This window comes from Sturnus vulgaris, chromosome 14, assembly GCF_052056855.1.
Source record: "Sturnus vulgaris isolate bStuVul1 chromosome 14, bStuVul1.hap1, whole genome shotgun sequence".
In the NCBI taxonomy this organism is placed as follows: Eukaryota; Metazoa; Chordata; class Aves; order Passeriformes; family Sturnidae; genus Sturnus; species Sturnus vulgaris.
Genome location: NC_142256.1, coordinates 13,406,905 through 13,432,888, shown reverse-complemented (window position 1 = coordinate 13,432,888; position 25,984 = coordinate 13,406,905). Strand labels below are relative to the sequence as shown.

Sequence of the window (25,984 nt, the reverse complement as noted above, 5' to 3'; positions counted from 1 at the left end):
TAGTAGCACTCTGAATTTATGGTGCTGTCCTTACACTGGACTGTGCCCATCCATTGTGTTGCTAGATTTTCTGTGTATGATGAGAGTCCAGGTTTGCAAATGGATGATGTGTGGAAGCACAAACCACCCATCCTCAGTGTGCATGCTTAGCACTCACTGTGCTGCCTTGGAAGCACTAAAATAAGGATGCATGTAACCTGAGCCTTCCTGTTCATATCAAATCCGTGGAACTGGGTTTTAGTAAGCACACTTCACCACGAGTAATATTTGTGTAGCTCTGGGCTCCTCAGTATTTATTAGGCCTTTTTACAAAGCCTCATAATAAAAAGTAACTCATCAGCATTGCAAGGGTTGGAGGCAACGATTCCCTGTCTGAGCTGCCCCCTTGCCTTCCCTTGAATTAAGATCCCCAGGGGTTAGACATGCATGGGGGGAAAGGAGGAAGAAACTTTGCTTGCCAGATGGGTTTTTCACAGCAGTAATAAAAATGTCATGTAAATTGAACCGGAGTTATTAAAGAAGGAATCAGAGTCTTTAAGCATGTCTGCAGAGTTCTCACTTGTACCTAATTATCAAAGCAGCCCACAGCAAATTTCAACACCAGCTCTCTGCCATGGCAAAGTATTTTCAGACATAAATATTGCTCTCTCAGCCACCTATGAGTTGCTTTTTTTCTTCTTCAGGCAGCACTGCAGAATAGTCATAATGCTCATCTTGTAAAGTATGTTTGTCCTTGTTTTGTCTCTCTTGTCCATTTTTAAAGTAGAAATACTTTAACTCATCCTAGAGGCATGAAAAAAGGTGAATGGGGACATTTTGAATGGCAGCCTTATTTCTTCTGGTTGATTTATCACCCGCAGGAGTCAATGGATGGTTATGAAACACTCAGACAAGATGAGGATGTTGTTTTCTCTTAGGAGGGGGTTCTGGGGGCAGGAGACAGAGCTCCTATGGCTGCCTGGATAATGTGCTGGGTACTTTGCAGTGAAGTATGGAAGCAACAGCCCTCTCTTGAAAAGCTTATACTACTCAATTAGACAAATTCAAGTCAGAGAGCAAGAAACACAATGCAGGGAGGTGAGAGGGGAGGTCACTGTTGTGCTACCAGTGGAATGACTTTGCTTTGGAGGGGAGCTTGTGTGCACACAGATCTGTCCTTTCATCTGCAGCCTGTTGTTGAGGAGTTAGAAGGAAGGGAGCAGACTTCATAACCCTGTTCACAGTCCAGATCCTCAGCTTTATAAAGAATGAAAGTTTCCTTTTTGCTAAGTCCCAGCTCTCATGCAGTTAGTAAAGATTTGAAATTAATTCCTTGATCCTGCAGAGTGACCAAAGTGAAGCTTTTGTATGGCTTTGTTATCTGTGGTCATACAAAGAAAAGTTTAGGAAAATACGGTCTCAAAGTAAAAGTGTTTTAAATTCAGATTCAACTTAGTGCAGATAGGCACTGGAAAAATATGACCAAGGATTTGAAAAATCCAAACCATTTCATAATTTTCACAGAAAGCATTTCTATTCTGTAATGACACTTCCTTTTTAAAATTCATATTCTTACTTGAAAATTATTCACTAGACAAAATGTTTTGTTTCAGATCAGATAAAATGCTTCAACCTGAAGAAAAAGACAGCACTAAAAGTGTTGTTTTTGTATCACCCACCTTTTATTTCTCTCTTTCCATCCTGTTTGTTGTGAGTTGTCAAGCACCATTGATTTAGCTATGCATTAAATGTTGTAATTACTCTTACAGTTTGTTCAGCAACCCAGAAAGAGTGAGTTATTATTTTCTCCACTTGTGGGAGCTGGCATGTGTTGACAGTGATGCTGCTGAAGTTTCCCCCACCTCAGATGGGGTCAAGAGCTTCATCTTCTGAGTGTGCAGCAAATGCTGTTGCACCTTTAAGGTCGTATTTGTTGATATTATATTCCTTTTCTAACCCAAAAATATTGTGCTCCATGTTCTCTGAACCAACCACAACAATTAATTAACTAATGCAATTAATTAAGGGCTGCATATGTATTAAAAAATGCAGGTGACAAACTGCATTTCTATGGCAATAATCTAAGTGTAGAGTAATGGTTAAAAGAAAAAAAAAATTAAAAAGCAGGAACGAAAGGTTTAACACCACAAAGAGCTTTTTACACTTTGCTGCCAGCATAATGCTTAAATGTTTGTCAGCATTTTCATGATAGATCCCACTGTAAAGAATTCCCTTGCTAAAAATTGCTATTAGAAGATAAGTAGGAAAAAAAGTCTCAATCCAAATATATTGGCTATTCTTTTTTTATGAAAGCTCCTCTTTAGCTGATCATGTATAATTTAAATTTAGGTGAAGGGTCAGTTATTCTGTTTTACATACATGTAGTTTAGATATAGATAAAAATAACAGTTTCTTTTATCTTGACATGTCTTCTTTTTTATTTCTGTGTAAAATATCCTGATTGCAGTAAAGAAAATCTGAACATTCACAGAATTCTCCAGATTAGTTTACCAGGTATCTTCTCTGTTGATGATTACACTGTTCCTTGCAGCATGATTTGTAGACCAAAAGTTATTGGGCATGCTGTTTACCAGCAGAGAAGAGTGGCTTTCCTGAGTCTTTGTATAGATATAGGAGAATAATCAGTAAATGAGAATTGATTTATTTCACTCCCAGTCATTTAGTCTGAGTATGCAAACGGACCAGGCTCTCTGAGGAGGTTTTCTTCTGGCCAGAAACTATGCAAATTCAACCTTTCTTCCATTATTTCACCACTTGGGCTCTGGACCAGAATTTAAAAAAAGAGAAAAAAGAAAAAAGAAAAAAAAGTGTATAATCAATGAGAATTAATTTGAAGGGAGAAAAAAAAAAAAAAAGATGCAATCCAAGTTTCCAAATGCAACACACACACATGTAGTTTTTTAAACTAATGTTTTTCCACTTGCTTTTTTGCAAGTTATGCTGCCACAGTGGAAGAGGCTAAGTTGTTGTAGATGCTTGGTGCCTCTTCTGAGTTACTGCAGAGATGTGTTAATAGCAGTCAGGCTTGCATTTTTGATTGTCTGGTGCAATGCCCTCATACTTCTCTTTTCACAGAAGTCACAGAATGACTGGGTTGGAAGGGACCTTCAAGGTCATCAAGTCCAACCCATGCCCTAACACCTCAACTAGACCATGGCACCAAGTGCCACATCCAGTCTTTTTTAAAATACATCCAGGGATGGTGACTCCACCACCTCCCCAGGCAGACAATTCCAGTATTTGATCACTCTTTCCATAAAAAGCTTTTTCCTGATACCCAGCCTGTATTTCCCTTGGTGCAGCTTGAGACTGTGTCCTCTCATTCTGCCTGGAGAAAGAGACCAACCCCACCTGACCACAGCCACCTTTCAGGCAGCTGTAGAGTGACAAGGTCTCCCCTGAGCCCCATTTTCTCCAGGCTGAACAACCCCAGCTCCCTCAGCCGTTCCTCACAGGGTTTGTGTTCCAAGCCCCTCCCCAGCCTCGTTGCCTCCTCTGGACGCGCTCAAGCGTCTCAAGGCCCTTCCTAAACTGAGGGGACAGAACTGGACACAGCACTCAAGGTGTGGCCTCAGCAGTGCTGAGTGCAGGGGAAGAATGACCTCCCTGCTCCTGCTGGCCACACTATTCCTGTTACAGGCCATTGGTCACCAAGGCACACTGCTGGCTCATGTTCAGTCAGCTGTTGACTGATCTTTTGATTTGTTTTCAATTTGTTTGGAGTTCCATGGATGTCATGTGAAATCACATACATAAGGAAATGTGTGTACACAAAATGTCCTTGGTTTATAATAGAGAAGCTTTGGATTTGCCATTACTGACACATGTGAATGTCTCCAGCAGCAGTTTCCATCCAGAGAAGGAGCACTCTGGTTCGTTACTTCCTGTCCAGTTTCCTCCTCTCAGTCTTGGGAGAAAATATTTTTTTTTTTTGTGAACTTGACTTTTATTTATACATTTACCTCACAGTGCTGCACACAGTCTTTTCAGAGAGCAGACTCACTGAAGTACCATGTACAGTGGTGAGCTGACAGGTGTCTGTGAGGGCACCCCACGTTTTCTATTTACCCTCTTGTGCAGCATTACACAAACAGGATCAAATTAACCCGGTGCATTTCACTTGATGTTACATTTCCCTGTTTAAAGGAGCAGCAACATTTTCTTGAGCAAGTGATAAGCCTTTCAACAGAATAGGGTATTGTATTTTTACACTTCATGTCAGCAGCAGAAAACTTGAATTTACTTTGCATTCCTTTTAATATAAGAACATAAGAACAATGACATGAAAAGGCTATACCTCTGTCCTGAAAGTCTGCTAGAACTTTTTTTCCATTTATGGGGATTTTGCATGTCTCCTCTTTCCTCCAAAGGAGCAGAGGGCTCTTGTTCTTGACACTTTCCCTCAAAAATCAGGATCTAGCTCCAGGAAATAGAGGAAAATTTCAGAGAGTAGCACAGCTCTTTTTGTTGATTTTCCAGACTGAATTAAAATGTATCACAATACCCAGCCTTTAAATTGCCCTGTAATTTGTTCACTGATGGCTTAGTGGCACATCCTGCTTCTGGAAAATGGGTATTTGTCACTTCTTTTAAAAGAAGCATTGTTTTTAGCATTTAATTCTGATGGAGCCAAGGTAAAGAAGCCACTCATAACCATTGTGCTCATGGCCACTCTTCCTGCACTTGGTTCAGCTCCTTACTAGACAGGCAAGAGAAAAAGCCTTCTGGTGGTCATGAAAAATGCCTCTGTGAAGCCTCTTTCAGCCAACATGAGTCTCCTTTTAGGTCCTTCTCCAGAAGTGAAGGAGCCCAAGGAACATTGGTGTTTTGCTGAGAAATATAGTGCTTTTGGGAATCTGCCATCTGTATTAATTCAGTTAAAGCAAAGGCTCTATCCTTCCTTTCAGACTCCTCAGAGAACATCTTGGAGAAAAAGAAGTTGAGTTGACATTGATCTTTGATGCTGTAGAGGAGGCAGACCTGGCTAACTACACATGTCACGTGGAGAACAGAAATGGACGGAAACATGCCAGTGTTCTTCTGCGCAAAAAAGGTAATTTGTCCTTTTTAGTTATCTGTGACCTCACCTGCCTCACCAACACCTCAGTCACAGGTCCTGCTGACCCCTCTGAGCCAGGCTGGATTAGTGTGTGCCTGCTTGGAGCTGAAGTGTGCTTGTGTACAGCTTCAGTTTACCATTTGTGGAAGAACAAAGTAATGCATTGTTCTTCGATGTCTGGCAAATTGGCCTTGCAGGTGATGCACTTGCCTGGAATACAGTCACCCATAAGACACCAAGAATCAGGAGAAGTATTTTGGACTAAACAATCTATGAATTTGACCCAGAATTGACTGACTAGGCCAGTTAAAACGTACATTTCTTAGAACAGGTTCCCTGGCAGTATAGCAGATGTTCTCATCTTTCTCCATTTCCTGGCTTTGTGTTTTAAATTGAAAACTTTAAGCTGTCTCCATGCATCTTGATTTCTAACTGCATCAGCAATGAAAACATGCAGTGGAAGCTACAAATACATGGAGACTTACCCCATCATGGTTGTCTTGCTTTATGCTATTCCTGAATGGGGAACACCGCTACTGACAAATTATCTATAGGAGAAAGGCAACCCTTTGGATTTGATTGTGCCAAATTTAAAAGTGCTACTGTGTTCTGTGTTTGAAAAAGTCATTATCAAAGGAGTGTAACAGTATCTCACGGCAGTTCTTCTGTTGTTTGTTCAATCAGCTCTCCTATTCATAAGTAGGCTGACATTGATGCTGAGCTCTCTGAGATACAATGTATTAGGAAATGCAAAAGCTGTAAGGTAGTAATTGTTGGGAAAGCAGAGGAGGGTTCCACGAGACCACAGAACATCAGCACAGGAGATTGACTTAAGAGTTGATACATTGTCCAGATCTCTGCCATCATTCTTGGACGTGAATTATTGTGCCAAAACAGAAGAATTGTTTTCATGAGGCAAACCTGAAAGGGCAGTTCCAGTCCTTTGTGTGCTTTCACTGCAGCAAAGTTGGAATAAAGGAATGTTGATCTATCAGATCATGCTACTATCTACTACAAACTTACATCCAGGAGGGCAGGAAGGCTCTGCAGAGGGATCTGGACCAGCTGGATCCGTGGGCTGAAGCCAATTGTATGAGGTTCCACAAGGCAAAGTGCTTGGTCCTGCTCTTGGGTCACAGCAAGCTTCAGGCTGGGGCAGAGGGGCTGAAAAGCTGCCAGGTGACAAAGGATCTGGGGATGCTGGAATCACCATCCCTGAAGGGATTTGAAAGCCATGGAGGTGTGGACATGGTTTAGTGGTGGGTTTGGCAGTGCCAGGTTAATGGCTGGACTCAATCATCTGGGAGGTATTTTCCAACCAAAACAATTCTACAATTCTATGATCTAAACTGACAGGTTGTCACAACTTTAATTAGTGAATCTGATCATCATGGTGAAGGATTAGTCTCTCTAGAACGCAAAAAGCATTCTACCTTTCCTTCCACTGAACCTCATAAATAAAAAACTGATAGTAAGTAAGTATATCTCTGTTGGCACTGGTAAATGTTCTGCATGCATATAGTAGAATAACAAGCTAGGTTTATTTATAACAAAAAAATGCAGATATTTCAGAGCTCTGCTGAAATTATGGAAGAAGCACTGCTGAATACAGAATTTGGAGGTGGAAAGGATCACTTTGCAGCTACTATTTCATTTCTCTCTGTGCTGTGGCTGTAGAAAACTTATATTCCCCTCAGGCACTCTCAGTAGTTGATTTTCAAGCTATTAAAGTGTCATTTAAAATAACCACTGTATTTTACTGTGTCCTTTGACTGCCTGTCCCATTGTCCTGTTTGTTATTTATTAAGTTCTCACAAATACTTGACCAAACTTTTCCTTTCTGGAACTTGATTTAATTGCTTCTTATCCTAACTTTCTCTGCTTTAGATTTTACTCTAGATATTCATGAGTCAGGAAATACTACTGTATTTACTGAGCCAGGACAAGATTTAGGGCAGAACTTGCAGAAAGCTGTTGACCAGCATCCTTTGTGTCAAAGAAGGGATTTCTACTGCAGTGTGTTGCAGCACAGATCTCTCAGTTAGAGAATTCCCCCTCCCTCCAAGATATTACCTGTCAAGAGCTGCATTATCCATGTTTGACAGGATGCACTTGTAGTTCTGTTTTGTCTCTAGACCTGCCTTCTGTTCTGTTTTTTCCTGGCTTGGATGAAAAACAGGAATAAACCCAAAATCTAAGTTGTAGATGTTGTATAAGATTTTCTAGAGTTCTTGTTTTGACATCAGATGGTTATTTTTAGCACATAATTTGCTTTGAAAAAAAAAGAAAAATTGGCTGTTCAAGAGTTTCAGGGAAAGTATATTAAAGTCTTTTGCTGTATTACTGGTACAGTCCCCACAAACCTTCAGGAGAATACAGGAGTTTGCAGAGCTCCAGTGTAGCAGTAGCCCCAGAACATGTGCCATCATTTAGGATTATTTTTATTGTTGGAGGTTTTCACCTGAAAAAGAACCAAATCCAGTTTAGAACTCTTAAGCTTCCAATGCAAAGGCAGAATCAGACATGCTCCTAAGACCTGAACATAACTGTCTGCTGTCACATTCTTCTTTACTGCCTTAATTTTCTGGACAATCCTGGGTTTGGTTTGCTTTTCTTTTTTCTTTTTCTTTTGTTTTCTTTTTTTTTTTTTCCTCTGGGCTGTCATAGCATATTTGGTGCTCAAATAACATGGAAATGCAATATACACCCAGCTGTCCCTTAGTTGTGGGAATAGTTCAGGATTCCCTTCAAAAGGGTTTGAAAACAGTCCAGCATTTTAGTGACTGAAGTCTACATAGTCTATAATAGAACTATTCTGAAAGACAAATAACTTGTCAGAAACCACAGAATAAAGTCAGACCATGCTTTTAGTGGCAAGAAGTAGTGAACTGAGATAAAAGTAAATATTATGATGACTTTTCCTCACTATTTTTTCAAGGAGGCTGCCTTTAATTAAGACATGCAAGGAACTAATTTTAGGAGGTTGGGTTTGATATTGATACATCAGTGAATTATGAGGAACTTCTAAAACATAGTTGTCTGTCATTTATTGAGTATTTATGAGGCTTTTGCTATTTTAAGGACCATGATCTTCTGTACTATGTGTAATATGTTGTGGCAAGGTCCTTCTACATTATTTTATATTAGAAACTATCAATATTATTAGCTATTTTTCAGTCACTCTTAACAGCACAGAGATGAGATTCAGCTTCTTTTCTAGTGTTGGATATGCTGCTTCCTTATTTGTCTCAATGAGGACCACTTGAGGAGGAAGGAATTAATCAGATGCCAAGACTAAGTAGAGTAGGCAAGAAAATTGAACATCCTGGGTTTTTCTCATTGCCTCCACTTTGGAATGGAAATAAGGAGAGCTCAAAAGCCTTGGCTTTCTGCCTCCTTATGTCTGTCCTCTAGGATAGTTTATGGAGCAGAAGGACAAATACTGGACATGTAAAAGCTGATCAATTTTGCCTTTTGAGCTGGATTTTGTGGGATTGCCTAATACCCTGCCATTCCCCCCACCAAAAGTGTACACAACTCTGTGCTTCTGTGTGGGCTGCAAGGCTCAGCATTTTCTTTCCTTCCAAGCTGGCAGCTTTGCCATCATCTAAATTTCCTAGCAAAAAAAGATTCAATATAATTTAAAAAAAACTTCCCCTCAAAAGTGATTTTAACCGACTCTGTTCTCCATTTGCCTAGATTTATCCCCCAGAGCACATGCGGCTTTATCATGCAGTGTAGTAGAAGTCCCATGAATTCCCTGTGTTCTCAGAGAGATTAAGTAGCTATTATAATAGACTTTTTCCATCTATTAGTCCATGACTTCTTGCCAGACAGACATCAGAGATACTGTGGACTGGGAATAGCTTGACATCTGATGTTAATTATTGAAATACAAGGCATGGCGAGGCAAGAATAACCCCCAAAGATACGCAACTAATTTGCTTTTTATCTTGAAAGTGACACAAGCGACATACGAGTAATATTTTCTGACCTAAGTTTTAGAAGTGTAAAGATCACAAAAGCTTTGTCCCTCCTGTATTAGTTTGGCAACTTCTCGCTGTGTTTGTCACAGCAGCAATATCTTCATGACGTTTTATCTGAACTAATACAGGCTGTGAGAGTCAAATTGTCATCCTCTGTCTTTTATGGCTAAGTAATATGCCAGGTGGTGTTAGGAGCAATATTACTTTCAGAGGACATTTCAGGATAAAGAGCAATGCTGTTCTCTTGCATCAGATGGAGCTCTGGACTGGTATCCAAGGGGTTTTGTCCCGTTTTGTCACTGGTTTGCTGAATGACCTTGAAAACATGCTGCTTCTATTTTCTAAGCCTGTTTCCCCAGCTGTAAGAGATAGATCACTGTGTCTGGATGCATTTGTGAAGTTCTTTGAGTTCTTGTGATGTTTCCTAATAAAAGCATCTGTGTAGGAAATTTTAACTAACACTAGGTCCCATTAAAGTATAATGTGAACTCTACAAACATGTGAGAACTCTGTTAGCAGCCATCACAAACAAATGTCTCCTTGCAGCCTGATGTGTGCTCCTGGACTCTTGTGTTATCTTGGGCTTCCTGCAAGCTCAGCTCATTTTCCAGTGATCCAGCTGAAGCCATGGCTTGGCAGCTTGTCCACAGGCTTCACAAATATAAAACCAAAGCTGTCTAATTCGGTGGGGGAGGGACTAGATCCTGCCCAATCTGTTCTCACATGCTGCATGCAGCATTTGATGCACTCTGCCAATGCACACGTTTCAAACTCCACCAGCTCAATAAAAGTTGGTTGCTCCTCTGCATAAAATCACTACATAGTTCCTGTGTAGGAGATTTACATATATGGCCTCAAATGCATTCTGGATTTCAGATGGTTGTTTCAGATGGGCAGTAGATGGAGTAAATGAGTAAAATTAAGTAATAGGTAATGAACAAAATTATTAGGCATTCTTAATGTTACGGTGGTTATAATTGAAAGCTGCACAACTTTATGTGGAATTGTACGGTGGGTTAGAGAAAATATAGCTTGGAAAGATCATAACCCTTTTTCCCTTTCCTTGCTAATTTTAGATTTGATCTACAAAATAGAGCTTGCTGGAGGACTGGGAGCCATCCTTCTTCTGCTTATTTTGCTTGTGACCATCTATAAGTGCTACAACATAGAGTTAATGCTGTTCTACAGACAGAACTTTGGAGGAGATGAAGCAGCTGATGGTAAGCAGTTGCACAGAAAACTCAATATATGCAATGGAAATATTTCAGAGACCAAAATGACGAGATTGAAATGAATCCTAAAAGGTACCTGCTGCTAATTTACACTACTAAGCACCCAACAGTGTAAAGCACTAAGACTTTCTCTCAAAGCCCCCTGAGATAAATGAGTCTTTCACAGAAATGTCACTGGGCTCTGCTGTGAGCAAAAAGGAGCCAGAAGAATTGTTCATGAGTCTGCTACAGTGGCTCACATGTCACTTGTGAACTCTTCACATTCATGTGTTCAGTGCCACATGTGCCCAGGGTCCCTTCTGAGATCCACACTGGATATCTGAGCAGCCTTTCACCAGCTGCTCTTCATGAAGCATTTTCATTGAATTGCCACCAGCTTCTAGTGACCTCTTCTGACTAGTGAGAGGTGATTGTTATGAGGCTAACTGGTAACCTCAGTTAATTGGGAGACTCTAAACAGCTTGGTGGGAATGTGCCTATGGAGTATCTTTAGGAATAAACTAGGCTGTTTTCCATTTTTCTTCCCCCACCTTCCCTCTCACTGGCATATATTCTGTTTGGTGCCTAAAGCTAAACTTGTATTTTTAAATTGAAGCTTTAATTCTTCTGAATATAGAACATTGCTCCTCCTATGAAGCTGGAGTGAGCCCTGTAAACTAAATCTCAGTCTTTAAATCTTACTAATATGTTCTTAAGACTTCTTTCATAATTAATATGATATTTATATGCACCTAGGTAGTATCTGCTAATGAAAGAAAGTGCAGTATTCAAGTACAGGTGCTTGCTATAGCCCACTGCAACACTTAGCAGTCACACAGGCTCTGGAATGCTACATCTAGAAACTCAAATGTATTTGAAAAGAGAACAAGGAACACATTTTCTATAGTGCCAAAACAATGTACAATTGCATAGACATGTTGCTTTCTGCAATTGGCAATTCTGTTGTCACAGTAATAAATGTTTTTGTTTCACAATGTGTAGATACGGTGTGAAAAGTTTCCACTGCAGTGAAATCCATAGGAGTTTTGGGGAATGGATGGAATGATATCTAGGGGATATTAGAAAGAGGAAGGGTGATCCTTGTGGATCCCTCCAGCTCAGAATACTTTGTGATTCTGTGATAAACAGCAGGAATAGAGATCAGGAAACTTGTTCTTTCTCAATCCTCATGTATGACTGGAAAAAAACTAATACACTTTTTCCATACTCCATACTGCACAATATTTATACTGGTGCCTAGGACAAAGGGAAGGGCGAGATTATGTGGTTTGAGAAGTACTTCACCTCAAACACTTTGGGATTATACCAACATAATATCCCTGCTTCACACCAACCAGAAGTGGTGACTTCCTCCAGCCTGCTATAATTTGTTTATCTTGTGTTTTCAGTGTGAAGCTGCTGCATTTTTACTCATGGAACTTCCTTGGTCCAATCACTTTTTAATTTATGAAACAATATTATTTTCTGGTTGTTTAGAGGAAGCCCCATGAGTACACAGGGGATTTTTTGTGCCTATTCATTTTGAAAACAAGCTTTTATTTTTCCAGCACATTATTGTAGACCTTTCACAGTTTCGTGTCTTGTTCTAATCCTGCAGGATGAAAGATGGAGGCAGAATGTTGCAGAAGTAAAAGCATTTACAGGGATGTTTGTTTCTTCTCGTGTAGGCAGTAGTGGGAACATACAGAGCTCCCCTGAGCACTCAGCTGTGGATGCAATCACAGGGTCATTTTCCACTTATATGTGTATTTCTTTAAAAAAGAAGATTTGGAACTCAACAGATCCGCTTTATTCCTATTTCTAAAAATATCCCACATAAGCAATGTTGGACACACTCACTTCCTGTGTTGTGTGTAGCATTGCTTTTAGAGAAAATGACACTGAGGATTAAAGGATCCATTTAGGAAATGGCTCCAAACAGTGCTGCTCCCTGAGCCAGCAGTGGGCAAGAATGGGCGGCTCCTTCTCTGCCCTGCGACACGGAGCTCGTGGGGAGTGAGCTGAGGCTGTGGAGCTGTGACACCACTGCAGAGCTCCCAGGAGCCCGAGGGAGCTGTTTGTCAGCATTGCTCCCTGGCACTGGGGGCTGAGGTGACTGGGCAGGGCAGCTGTGCCCCTGCAGGGGCGGGAGGCTCAGGGAGCGCCGGCTCTCTGCAGCCAGGGATGTCAGGGCTCTGCTGCCCTCACTCAGCTCTCAGAACTTTGCAGGGATGCTGCCTCCAGGATCACTGGCATCTCTTAAAAGGTGTTGGCAGGCTTCTTTATGGACAGGGCAGCAGGTTTTGGATAGGCTTCCAAAGCTGGCTGGCCTGTTGACTTCAGAGGAATGTCAGCAAGCCAGGTGGACATCTTCCATCCTTCCCTACAGCCATGGTGACATTAGGCAAATTGCCTTTTACAAATACGCAATTATTCACATGCTTTGACTACAGCTCTGACCCTCATGGGTCTGGCTTTGTGTCAGGTATTATAAGCAACCGTCAGTTCAAGGTCATCAAGAGGTATATTTTATTATGATTAGGTATTTGTTCTTTTTATCAGACTATACTGAGTAATTTTAACTCCTTAATTATCTTTCATGTGCACTATTCTTTACAGATAATTGATACTCAGAAACCCTCCATTCATGCACTTTTCTTCTCACAACATTAGCTATTTGATTTTTCATTTTCTGTAAATAATGGCAGCTGTGCTCTTCCCTGGAGGCCGAATTGCTGAAGGTTGACTTTCTCAATATACTGTTTTCCATTACTGCAGAGGAATACAAAGAGAAATGTCACTAAGACAGTCTGATCCCAGCATGGATCCCCAGCACTGTGGTGGCACCACTTCTGTTCCTGGCACACTCATGAGCCCTTAGCTCCATGTTTCAGAAGCAGAGCTGGAGACAAGCCCCAGTGCTAGGCAGGAGGAGGAGAGGGGAGGAGAGAAGAAGGAGTGTTACCCTTTATGGGAGTTATTTGTCTCTCTTAAAATGTGATCTCCAAATATTTCAAATGTCCTGGATGGAGTAGATTGTGATCTAAAATTATGATATTGATTTCTGAAACTATGGATTTTCTGAAAAAAAATGCTTGAACTGTTTGTATTTGGCGTTGTTGTCTGAATAGTCAGTATTTGTTTGAATTATGTCTTTTCTCACGAATACTTATGGAAGGAAATTTTCCTTGCTCAAAACTTTTGAAGCTCAAAACTTTACCATACTAGAACTCCCGAGGAATAGAAGTTGAAAGAATTGCATTACAAATATGTAAAGGCTTAAAATAATAGTTTCCACTTTAGTATTTGTATGAAAATTTTGCCCATGATCTTTTCAGCTGTGACACACGTCTGACACACGTCAGAGTTACTGCTCAGCATGCAGAAGGAAACTGAAAAGATCCATGTGATTTCTGCCTGGAAGCCAGATTATATGTTCCTGTGAAAAGTCCCCATTTTGTTGGGAAATGCTTGGTGTTTTCAAGGAATAATACAATTTCCAGTCCTCTCCTGTGTTTCTTATGGTTGTTCTTGCAAGCAGCAGGCTGAACATGATTTCTTTTCTTACAGACAACAAAGAATACGACGCTTATCTTTCATACACCAAAGTGGATCCTGATGCGTTAGATCGTGATAATAATGAAGAGGAGCAGTTTGCACTTGAAATTCTGCCAGATGTTCTAGAAAAGCACTATGGATATAAGCTCTTCATTCCAGATAGGGACCTGATCCCTAGTGGAAGTAAGTATTTCTGACCTTTCAGTTTTATTTCTGTCTGATCTGTCACAAAGGCCTCCACTGTGCAATAAGTACTAGATATAGAAAACCTTGGGAAGTGGTTGCAAAGACTGGAAAAGTTTCCTCAGCATTTCAAATTTGAGTTCTCTGTTAGAGCTTGTTCCTGCACTGCTGAAATCAGAGGGAACTGCCATTGTTTGCAGTGGGGGCAGGAGCTGGACCTTCCTACAGGGGAGGCTGCAGCACTGCAAGCAATACCAAGTTCAAAATGTCTACATCAAACACAGGTAACTAAGCAGGAAACTTCCTAAAAGGATTTTATCATCTCTGTTACATGATTGAAAATGGGATTATTGGTTTTCTTCAGTGATTAGTTGTTTTCTCTACAGCAGCTTTCCAAGTAAAAGTCATCTTTTCTATTGTCTTTTGGGCTTTGCCTTAACTTGGAAGTCTCATAAGATTCAGCAGCACCTTTGGATTTCTCCACCAAAGGTCAATGCTTTCCTAGTGGTAGTTATGGCATTTTCTCTACTGGACTCATTTTTGAGAGAGTCAGAAAGACCATGAACCATATCCATTGTGTTGATGAATTTTGAATGCACAGTATGTTTCCTGTAATATCACATTTTTTTGAAGTGCTACCCTTGTGAAAAAACAGCTTTATTTTTTTTTACAAATTCCATCTCCAAATCACTTTTCTAAAACAACAGAAGAGAACATGAACTTCTCTCTGTGTGTGCTACTGTGTAGGAAATATGAACAAGAGAACAATGCAGTGGCTGTAGTGGAGCAGATGTCCCCAAACATGGAATAGCTCGAGCATGGCTGCATTACAACCTGCCTGCCAAAAGACTTGAAACTGCTGCCTCACTGTGCCAAGCTGACCCAGAAGTCAGAGCCTGTTTCTTCTCTGACCTTTGAGAGCACTGGAAACAGAGCTCTGAATCCTTTACCACTGGGAAAGAGGAGTCAGAGCCTCACCAGAGATCATGAAAGGCCTATGCAGGGGGCTTGAATTTATCACATGCATTTTCAGCTCCTAGTTTAGGAGTTAGTTTAGCTGATCCACTTATTTCTTTTTGCCCCTGCCCTGTTTCCCATAGTGACAAATTCCAGAAAGGGGACTTGGCTCATAGCTTTTTTTATTTCTTACAGTACAAGCAAATTATATGAAACTTTTAGATATTATTAAGAGAAAATACATCTTCTTGTGGTAAAAACTACAGAATTGTTCTAACTAGTTGTTTCCTATCCAACAGTATAGCAGAGTTATACATAGCAGTTATGCAAGTGAACTAAGAAGTTTAAAGTTAACCCATCAATAATAACTATACTGAACCACAGATTAATCTGAAATTAGATTCTTTTTTCCAATTGTTGTTCCAGCCAGCATGGTATTTTATTTTTGTCTATTTTTGTCAGCAGGGCACTCAGCAAATACTTGCCATCACTTTGGGTATTCATTAAACCTCTCCTGAAAATGTAGGGTACCTGAAAATGTCAGTTCTCATTTTTGAACATTCACAGATTTAATCCTTCTTTCCTCTCAAACTCACTTCTTCAGTATTATGAAAAGGCCTGATTCTAACACATGGAGCTTCAAGAACGCCTAATCAGACATAATGACAAGGCAGAATAAAATGTGGAGCTGAAATGAGTGTGATTTGCATGCTTTAGCTTTGAAAAAGATATGGGGGAAAGCATTTTATTTCAAGAGGGACTAAGGGAGGGTGAGGGGATGGGGAAGGAGAGAGGACTTGGCCTCCTCCATTTGTGAGCTCTCCATGTGCCCTGGAGTAGTGGAACGTGGCTGTGTTCTGCCTAATACTCACCACTCTCATAAGGACTTGCAGTGCTTAGTGAAGGCAGTGCAGTGTGGAATGGGCCTGCTAGAAAATTCAGAGGAAAACACAGAATATTTTAGAGTGACTGTCTCAAAAAGTGGCAGATGTGACAAAGTGTATAGCTCTCCAGGGTAGATTTCTGTAGAAAAACAGGGGGTTGATCACAGCTATCATTTTATTTTAGGAAATAAATCTCTTTCTCACATGTGCTTCACTTCCTCATTTTTCAGTGTAAATTACTTTCACCAATGTAATCATTTCCCAGTCTCTGCTCTGATGTGTGTCCTTCTCTATGCTGTGTACCTTGGTGTGTGTCACCCCAGCAGTGCAGCCAGGAGCTGTGTGGGGTGATGCTTCCTGCAATCCCTGCAGTAGTGAGGAGCTGCCACGGGAGGGTGTGCACCATTCGCTTCCTTCTTGGCATGCAGCAGCTCCTACAGCTGCTCCCTGCATTTGAGAGCAGGCAAAAAATAGATTTGTTCAATAGTATTTCATTAATTTTCTTGCGCGGTTCTGCAAACAGCCTAAAAAGCTGACTTAAGGAAAATTCAGGGACAAGTCTGATTGTGTTTTTGTCCAGCTGGCTCATGGCTAACCTCTGGGGGAAAGCTGTGATGGGCTCTGCATGTCCCTGTGCAGCCAAGGGAGAGATTACAGCCAGATGTGCAGTGGCTGGGACACACCCACAGCCACCTCCTCCAAGGGCACTTCCGAGCTCTGCTTTCAGCTCTGTGTCTGATTCAGGGATGTCCATGGAGCGACTGCTGCTGTCCCCAGGAGGGGACTGAGGCCACCTCTTCACCATTGGGAAGCAGATCCAGGGCTCAGGTCAGTTTGGGGCTGAGTCATGTTTTGCAGTAGATGTTGGTTTCTGAGCCCTGCCAGGTTACAGACTTTATCCCAGTGGAACATTTTGTCCTGGTGGGAGGGAGAACCACCATAGAGGATGCCAAGGGCCTCAGCGATGCCCATCACACAGTGGCCAGCAAGGACCTTTGTGATGACTCTTGGTGCTGCCTGAGAGCAGTGTGGATGGGTTTAACTCCCTGAACTGGCAAGATGGAAGAGAATCCCACACATCTGTGCTGGCTGGGAGACAAGACTGGTGACCCAGCAGGGAGACATGGCAGTATAGACCGAGTTTGTAACCCAGGAACTGAGTTGCATGTTATAGGAAATACTGAAGCAGCTATTCTTTCTTAAAGAAAAATTCTTTAGTCTTAACAGAATGAATGTTCTTCATTCTGTCGAAGCTGACAGCACACACACCTCCCTGCCCAGGTAACTTAGGCATAATTGGACAAGTTAACCTGCTTAAGGACACTGAGATCCCTGAGATGCACTTGCACTTGTTACTGAATTCCATAGCAGTTCTTATTATTTTCATCCTGTTCATCTTCAGAGCTCTTATAACAAAATCTTTCCCACAACAAACACTCTCAAGTTCTATGAGTTTTTTAAATTCAGTGTTAGGAGACCTGAGGAGATGGAGTAGTTGGTGAGGGGTTAACAGGACGAGTTACATTTTCACCTGAGCCATTTTTCTGTTGCCAAGGATGATGTCTGGAGAGAAAAATACCTATTTGCACTTCACTATCCTAAAATCAGGACTACATCAGAGGAAGGTTCTTTCCTCCATGGTTTCTGCAAATTATTTTAAACCTGAAAGTGAAGAGGTAAAAATTGTTAAGTGAGATTTTTAATACCAGCAATATATATCTATTGGAGCATCATCTACTTGTTCTTCAAGCATATGTGCATTTGCTCTTGACAGGATTTCAAAAACACCAACAATTCACTCCAGCTCAGCCCAGAGTATGAAGATCAGGCAGTGAAAAGAATAATGGTGGTAGAATAAAAATACTTGTTTACCTGAAAAATTAGAAGTTCTCAGCACAAGGGGACAGTGTCTAAGGCATGTGATAAAAAGCACATGACAGTCGATATTGTAGTTCTGGCACTTTGTAGGTTTGTCTGCCCTTCTGTGTGGTTTTTGCATGGTGAATTCCAGCTTCCTGGGTTCCTGCATGAAGAAAACCCAGTTGGATCAAGTGGCTGGGGTTCCCAAAGAGCCTCAGTGAAGTATAGGATACCATTTCTTTGGAACTGGAATACAATATCCAGCTCCACAAACTCGTTTCAGAAGTCCCTGGTAGTCTGCTTTGTATGAATCTTACTTTTAATGTCAGGCATGGGTGAGGGTAGGGAGGATACACATGGAAGTCAGCTGAAAGAGGAATAAATATGAACAAAAGGCAGAAGGGGCTGCCTGTCCTGTAGTGCACTCATCTGCATTATTTGTTTATTTATGTTGAACTCATCAGCTATTCCTGAGCTCATCCTGGCCATTGCTCTGCTCTGTGTTTCAGTGTTCTGGTCCAAGCTAAGAGAAGCAAAACATATTTAATAAATAGGAATAGCAAGACACAAAATCATTGGTGTTATAATAAAGTAATCAGACTCAGGGTTTGGGAGCTATTCAGCTAGGAAAGCAGGACTGAATTAGTCTTCTATAAATAACTTTCTCAAGTGATGGTCACACTGCCAAACGCAGAAAGGCTGGTTATTTTCAGAGTGCCAGGAACCAACCAGCATGGGTTTGATGGTAGATACTCTTTGGTCCTTGTAGTGCTGCAAACCATGTTTCCCAAAAATATCTGCAGGATTTTATATGATTTCTAGTGTTTTTTCCTTCTCCCTCAACTCCTTCTGCAAATCATCTGAATCTGGTTAGTCAGTCACTTCTTTGTGTAAGCAACTCTGTGCCCATAGTGTTCATTAATTTCCTTGCTCCTAGTCTGCTTGCATATTAGGTTTCCTTCCAGCCTGTGGTTAATGTAGCTCATTAAGGATTCCATAGGCAGTTACACATGATTTAATTGCAAACAGGATGCATTTCTTGAAATTCTCTTCTTCAGTACTTCACACTACAGTTCAGCATCATTACATGTAGATGGTGTTTGGTGAGCACATACTTGCTGTCAAGACAGATTTGCTTGCCATTTGCTGGCAAGACTAAAACAATGTTTGGGTTTGGGTATAACACTTCTTGCTGTCCATTCCTCCTTGGGCATTGCATTGAACGTGATGCAAGTAAGTTACTGATAGAGCCACTCACAATGTAATTTGGTTTGTTTTTTTTTTTTACCTTTGGCAATTGCTAACATTTTGAAAACAGATTTGTACCATATTGCAAAATAATGTTTCAAGGAGGGGGGGAAACGGTCAAAATTTAAAAAACAAGTGGGTTTGATCTAACACTGACATCTTATTTTTACATTCTAATTTATGATAAAATACAATCCCTGGGACTTAAAAGTGAATAATTCCATACTGACTTTGTCAAGACAATTTTTCCTCTCCCCTTACAATGAAATATCATTGAAGTTGACACCTCCTGCAGGAAAAGTGAAGTTACAGTGAAGTTATATTTATCTGATGAAAATATGTTGCTTTGGAACTTTAGAGTTGATACTAGTTGGTGATATTATTCCTGAAGTCCCTATTCAATTTTTTTCTTGTAAATGAAACAGAGCCATTGCCTGACAATAATTTCTTAGCTCCCTGGAAAGGTGAAAGCAACCCTTTCTCCATCCCACATTGCAATATAGATTGCTTGGATTTAGTACCTTGTAATGGACTGAACACTTGAGACAGACAACTGAACTTTATTTTGGGAAGTCTCCAATTCTGAAGTAAAAGGAGAGCAGATGATTTAGCAACTCAGAGGTTTATGCAGTCTGACTGGTACCACTAGGAAAAGTGAAGCTGGAATTTCCAGAGACAAGAATCTGTTTCCCCCATGCTTTTCTTCACAGAAATGTTCAAGTTGTGCAAATCTGACGTAGAGTACACCCAATGGAACCACAGGCTCCAGAAAAATTGTCACCTGCCTTCAGTAATAGTCCCAAGCTGGGTTTAGTGGGAGTACGAAGTACTTCTGGACCAGACAGCTGGAAACTTGGGGTTCCAGTTTCTTATAACTCAGTGTACTTTATCCTCAGTGCATCAGCAAGTCCCCTGTTCATTGGCCACGTTTACAAGTGACCAGCTCCAAACGTGGGAGTTGAGGGATCACCTGATGTTTGTGAAGATGTTCATTAGTCAGCTGAGGACAGAGCTCTAACACGTAGCAATACCCAGGGAGGAAGGTGGGCATCCAAAAGAGACCTGAGAAGCACAGAGGAGAGAAATGGCCACTTAAGAAAATAGGGAATTTCTCCCATCTTCTTTCCACCCAGTCTGCCCAAGGCAAAGGCTGACAAGTCTTTGATTGCAATGGTATGATGGATTATTGCTGGGGTGTTGCTATTGAAATGATTGGTGCTGGATATTTGAAGAGATGAAAGTGGAGTGATTTTTTTTGTTTGTTTTGTTGGTTTGTGTTTTTTCTCAACTGGATGCATTGGATATGCATGGCTGTGCTCAGCACTACCCTGGACATATGGCACTGCCCAGTGTTGTGTCCTGCAGAGAATTGTCTTGTGCATAGCAGTGTTCTGAGGTGTTTGGAGGAGGGATGAATATGTCTCAGGAAAGATGCATGATAGTTTGTTGTTTTACTGTATCTTGCAGATTCAACCTCTAATGATGAAGCTTCCCACCTAAATTCTTTCTTTTTGGGAGCAGAAAGAAAGGAAGAAAATGAAGAGTCTGAGCTGTTGATACATTGGGATAATATCTTTCCATTGTATTGAACATTTCTACCTTTCCTTAAGTTTTGTTTCACCAGTTCTGCTTATCATTTTCTCATTGTTGCTGATTCTCTCCCCGCTCCACTGCCTCTCCCATGGATTTTAATGTTGAATTTTTTTCATTAATGAGTAACTATTTTACAAAGAACGATGGGGGGGATTTCCTCTAAAGTACTTCAAGAGGAAAAAAAAACAAAACAAAAACCGACTGTAAATGCTGCATGATTAAAAAGTCATAAACCATTAACTAAAAGTCAGGACTGTTGAATAGACATTTTTAATGTATGTGTATGTCTTAAAACTTTGTGTGTCTGTGGGATGTTTGCAATTGCCTCTTTTTTCCATTTGTGAAAGAAATTCTTGCTGCTAAGTGGTGAAATAAAACATTGGTAAAGGCAGATTTGATGCTAACTATGCCTTCAGTCTCATGAAAATAAGCTATTTTAGAATGTTCCTGTTGGCCTATTTTGTAGCTATTTACTTTACTGGAAGTGGTGTGAATAAGCATGCTGTGGTATGGTGCCTGGGACTATAAAATGAGTCTTGCAGTAACAGATGTTGATTAATGATGTTATTTGTAATTATTGTTCCTGCTAGAGGGCAGATGTGTAAGAGAGGTCCTGCCCTGTGCTGAGTAAAGATCTGTTCTGTGCAGCTCTTGTGTCCAAGTCTTCATTTCTAACACATGCTTCTCCTCTCTTGTTAGGCAGCACATTCCCAGTAGCATGGTCAAGAGGTTCATGTAGTTTAACAACACCAAGATACCCTGTCTCGAAGCTTGCAGTTGTAATGCTGTGCAACCAATGAATGTTTTCTGCCCTTAGTGGTTTTGTTCAAGGGATTTAGTTTTTCTGGTCTTGACCCAAAACCCTTTGAAGTTTGTTGAATGAAGTCTGTTCATTTGAATGGGTTTTGGATCAGGTCTGTAAGTAGATCTCTTTCCCATCCTGTTCCATGTCAGACCAGTGTATTTAGCTTCTCTTCCCTACCATCCCTGGGATAAGTGAACTTCAGGGATCAAGGTCCAACTTCACAAATATTTTGAAGTTCAATAAACTGGTGTCATGGAGCTGCTGATGGGGCTGGCATTTCTGCTTACACTGATCGTTTGCAACTACTTGGCATGCATGAATAAAAGAATTCTACTCTTTTCTTTGTCACTGATGTCTCAACAAATAAATATTTCAAATATGTTTAAATTTTCCATTTGTTCTGTCACTTGTGAAGTCTCTGTTAATACCTTGGGGTACATAGAAGCACAGGTTTGTGAGATTAAAACAGACCACTGAGCCACAAAGAATGTTCTTATGCTTTTGTGGTCAAAGGTAAAGAAGAAAAAGCTACCATGATGCTTCTATGCAATAGCACAAGTTCTGCATGTGATGAGGGTTCATTTCTTTCTGAGCTTTTGCCAGTTATGGTTCATACACCCTGCAGCACTCTCATGTCTTTGCATCTGGAACACAGGAAGCGCTTCCCAGAGCGTGCTTCCCTCAGCGTGGTGTTAATCATAACCAATGTTAATGTTAGAATTTACACAAACATTACATTGATCTTGACCTACATTTTTTTCACTAAGTGAACTGTGTGTTTTATTCACTTGTGCACCTACACAGCAAGGGTGTCATGTAAATGTCATTCTGCTGCAATGAACAGGGAAAAATAGCAAAGGATGGAGGGTGTTATTAAAGAGTTTTCTATGTGTACTCCATAATAGAAATATTTTGTGATACGCAATCCTATTTTTGTTGAAGTATATTGAAATGCCCATTGTTTTAAATGGTGTGGATCAGTAAAATGCAGGGTTTTGTTATACTTGATTGCAAGCCTGATGTTTTAACACAATAGACTTCTTTATTCTTTACTTTTTCTCTCTTTCTATAATTTGTAGCTTACATTGAAGATCTCACAAGATGTGTTGAGCAAAGCAGAAGACTCATTATCGTGTTAACTCCAGACTATGTTCTCAGGAGAGGATGGAGTATTTTTGAGATGGAAAACAGACTCCATAACATGCTAGTCAGTGGAGAAATCAAAGTTATTTTGATTGAGTGTACTGAATTAAAAGGGAAGGTGAATTATCATGAAGTGGAATCATTAAAGCACACCATCAAACTTCTCTCAGTGGTCAAGTGGAAAGGACCAAAAAGCAGCAAACTGAATTCTAAGTTTTGGAAGCGCCTAGTCTTTGAAATGCCAGGGAAGAAAAAGGAGGTGGTGTCTCGGCATCAGGTGCTGGATTCTGCGGAGCAGGGTCTCTTTGGGGACCTGCAGACTGTGCCCTCTCTTGCTGTCACAGGCACTTCTGCCACGCTGGTGGAGTCGCGGGCGGACGCGGGCGATTTCCAGCAGGCAGACTCTGTGCACATGAGGCACTACTGCAGAGGCTACGAGTACGACGTGTCTGCAGCCACGCTGCCCATGGCCTCCATCAGCAACCACCACACGTACTGTAACATCCCCCTGACCCTCCTCAACGGACAGCTACCTCTCAACCACGCCGCCAAGGACCCCCAGGAGTTCCACAGGAACACCCCCTTGCTACCTTTGTCGGCCAAGGAGCTCAGCTTCACCAGTGATATCTGGTAGTGGCCATCAGGGCTCTTTAGAGATGCTTCATGGCCACATGAAGAGACGTCTGTAAAGAACTTTGCCCTACCCACATGGGGTGAGAAAACCTATTCAAAGCAGCAGCACACTTACTTGCTTTTCTACTTGAACTCTTTTTGTTTACATTTACAAATTATTGACGAAGGGGGCATTCTTTTGTAGCTCAGTAATGTCCTTCCTGTCTTTTAAGGTACATTTTATTGCTTCTTTAAAAAGGAGGGGGGAGAGAAAAAACGCATCTCGCCACTTCACAGTAGGTTTACAATCTGGGATGGATAAAAGGTCACTGTATACAATCTCCAACATCCATACATATTTAAGTAACAGTTATTTGGAATACACAGAAGTTGTTGGGTTTTTCATATAGACTACAGTACAATTTGAAATTCTAATCATGCTACAAAAATTATTATCTCCTGCACAGACTACGAGGGGTGAGTCATCTTGAAAAGGAAGGAGAGGGAAACCTTCCTGGTAACATTGTCTTGCAAATACTTCTTAGAAGATGCCCAGCTGAAACAATGCAGACAAAGCTTTATCAATAAAGTGCATAGTAACAGTTACCACAAAATAAATCACCTGCTCCCATCAGCATCTCTTCATTTTATTATTGAGGCATGTTGTATTCCTAGTCAATGTTTAGCAATGTGGTTTTATTAAACAACTTACTAGAATATTGGAAGATATTTAGGACAATTTTAAACAATTTTTCTGTCAGCTATAGATTATTTCACAATTTTTTGCAGATTTTTAATGAATTTTTCCTAACAGTTTAAGTATAAATTTAGCTGTCTATTGGCCAGTTCATTAATCTGAAATTTCTTAAGATCTAAGATTTGTAGAAAAGTAATTTTATGTAGGATTTTTTTTCCAAAACCAGTAGTTACAATTTGAAATTAACCTTTTTTTTGTGAGAACAACAGCAATAGAAAAGAAGTACTACAGCAATATTCAGAGATTAAGTGCTAAATTATTCCTTATTCAGGTCTACTAGTAAGTCTGACTTCCATTGCAGTGATAATCACCTGAAACAGTTTTCTCTGTTGTTTATCTATCTGCTAATTTATGTACCTTTTGAATATGGCAGAGGCAGGAAAAGTGATATTTTTAAGCAACTGGCAAGGTCTTGCATTTCACAGTTGTGTGAGTGATCCCATCAGTCAAATAGGATCACTGTCATTTAGCTCTCCTGAATGGAATTCCTGCTGCTGGTGGGTGAGAATTGTTACACAGGTGCTCAGCATCAGGTGCTGCTGCTCAGCAGGTAGCAGAGTGTTTCATGGAGATTTCCACACTCAGCTGGGTAAGAGCTGCAGAGTCAGGCTATGGAGACAACAGTATTAAAGGGAAAAAGCTCTAAATAATGAAGGCAAAAGGCAGTTTTGCAGGTTTTGGCATGGCTCTAGTGAAAACACAGCAGACATGAGAGTTTTGTCTCAGTAAGATCTGCAAATTCCCAAAAATATTTTTAAGGCACAGGCAACCTTGCCTGTGCTTCAGTATGTCTTTAGCATTGTTCTCTTTGATTGCATGAATAAAAGTTAGCACTCTACACTCAGCTGCCTGTGGTTTCATCAGCAAACAAGTTCAGTAAATCCTTGACATTTTGCTGTGGTTCCTAAATTGTACCCTACAGTCAAATGGAAACAAACACTGACCTAAGACTTAAAAGTATCCAGAATTGGCCCAAAGGCTATGAAAATGATCTCAAATGTGCAATAATTCATAGAGGTCAGTATTTTTCCATTGCTTCTTTCCCCCGTTCTTTATTCTGTGCCCTCCTTCACCAGTCATTGTCTGTAAGATTTTTCATTAGGTTCTAACTAATACTTGTTTCTCTCATTTTTTTCTAACATTATTATGCATTTGACACTAACACTGAAAATGGAAATTTAGAAAAGATATTAATTTATTACACAGTATAGAACTATAACTTGCTCTTTTGTGAAGTTAAGTTCCAAACATAGGTGTTTAATAGATGTATTTTTCTACTGAGAAAGAAAGCGATTTTACCTCCATTATAAATATATGTATTACAACTTCCTCCCAAAAATTTACAAAATTTGCACTGTTTTATAAGTGTTACAGACTGTGTTTACACTGGCTATGTTCTTTAATGCAAAGTGTAATTAAAAAAAAAAACAGAAAAAATCCTACATGAAAACCCTGCATGAAAAGAGCTGCATATGTTTAAATGAAAAGCTGTACTTTTCATTATTTTCCTTCCCACATTACTCTAGAATCTGATTAATTCACATAGAATGTTCAGTGAGATTTTAAACCTGCTAGTTCTGTATTAAGCATGCAAACTCAAAAAAAAAAAAGAAAAGAAAAGAAAAAAAAACATATGCAGGATTGTCTGCTTCTTTTATTTACAAGGATTTAATACTGGTAACAAGTTCATTTGCCCGATGATGATATGTCTCAGAGCAGTAGTTACTCTAAAGCAAAATTCACTCATGTTTGTATTGAGGAAACATGAAAAGAACAGGTTTTCAGTCATTTTGCAAAAGCACATTGAGTGTCTGTATCAATATCTTTTAGTTAGAGATGCCAAGTCACAATCTGCTTTAAGATTTCTGAGTGTGTATTGAGTACTGGGACAATATAAACATGAATCAGACCTGCCTGTACCCCTCTGCTTTTAGTGTGGGGGTGGGGACCTGAGCTCGGGGGCCTCTTGTTGACTCAGTTGTGTGTGATGCCAGTACAGAATCCTAGAATTGTTTAGTTGGGAAAAATCTCTAAAATGGTCGACTCCAACCATTAACCCAGCTCTGCCAAGCCCCCCACTGACCCATGTCCCCAGGTGCCACAGCCACATATTTTTTATACACTTCCA

At 40.4% G+C, this 25,984-nt stretch overlaps 1 protein-coding gene across 7 annotated transcripts in view; it reads left to right on the top strand.

The window, feature by feature from the left end:
• The window catches only part of IL1RAPL2 (interleukin 1 receptor accessory protein like 2), a 366,360-nt gene extending 340,595 nt beyond the window's left edge, over positions 1 to 25,765 (top strand). For all 7 annotated transcript variants that reach the window (XM_014886998.2, XM_088173186.1, XM_088173185.1 and 4 more), the window contains 4 exons: positions 4,908 to 5,053; positions 10,122 to 10,265; positions 13,827 to 13,997; positions 22,424 to 25,765. In XM_014886998.2, the coding sequence (XP_014742484.1) occupies positions 4,908 to 5,053; positions 10,122 to 10,265; positions 13,827 to 13,997; positions 22,424 to 23,121 (1,159 nt within the window). In that variant the 3' untranslated portion in view covers positions 23,122 to 25,765. The remainder of the gene's footprint in view (positions 1 to 4,907; positions 5,054 to 10,121; positions 10,266 to 13,826; positions 13,998 to 22,423) is intronic.
• The last annotated feature ends 219 nt before the right edge of the window (positions 25,766 to 25,984 follow it).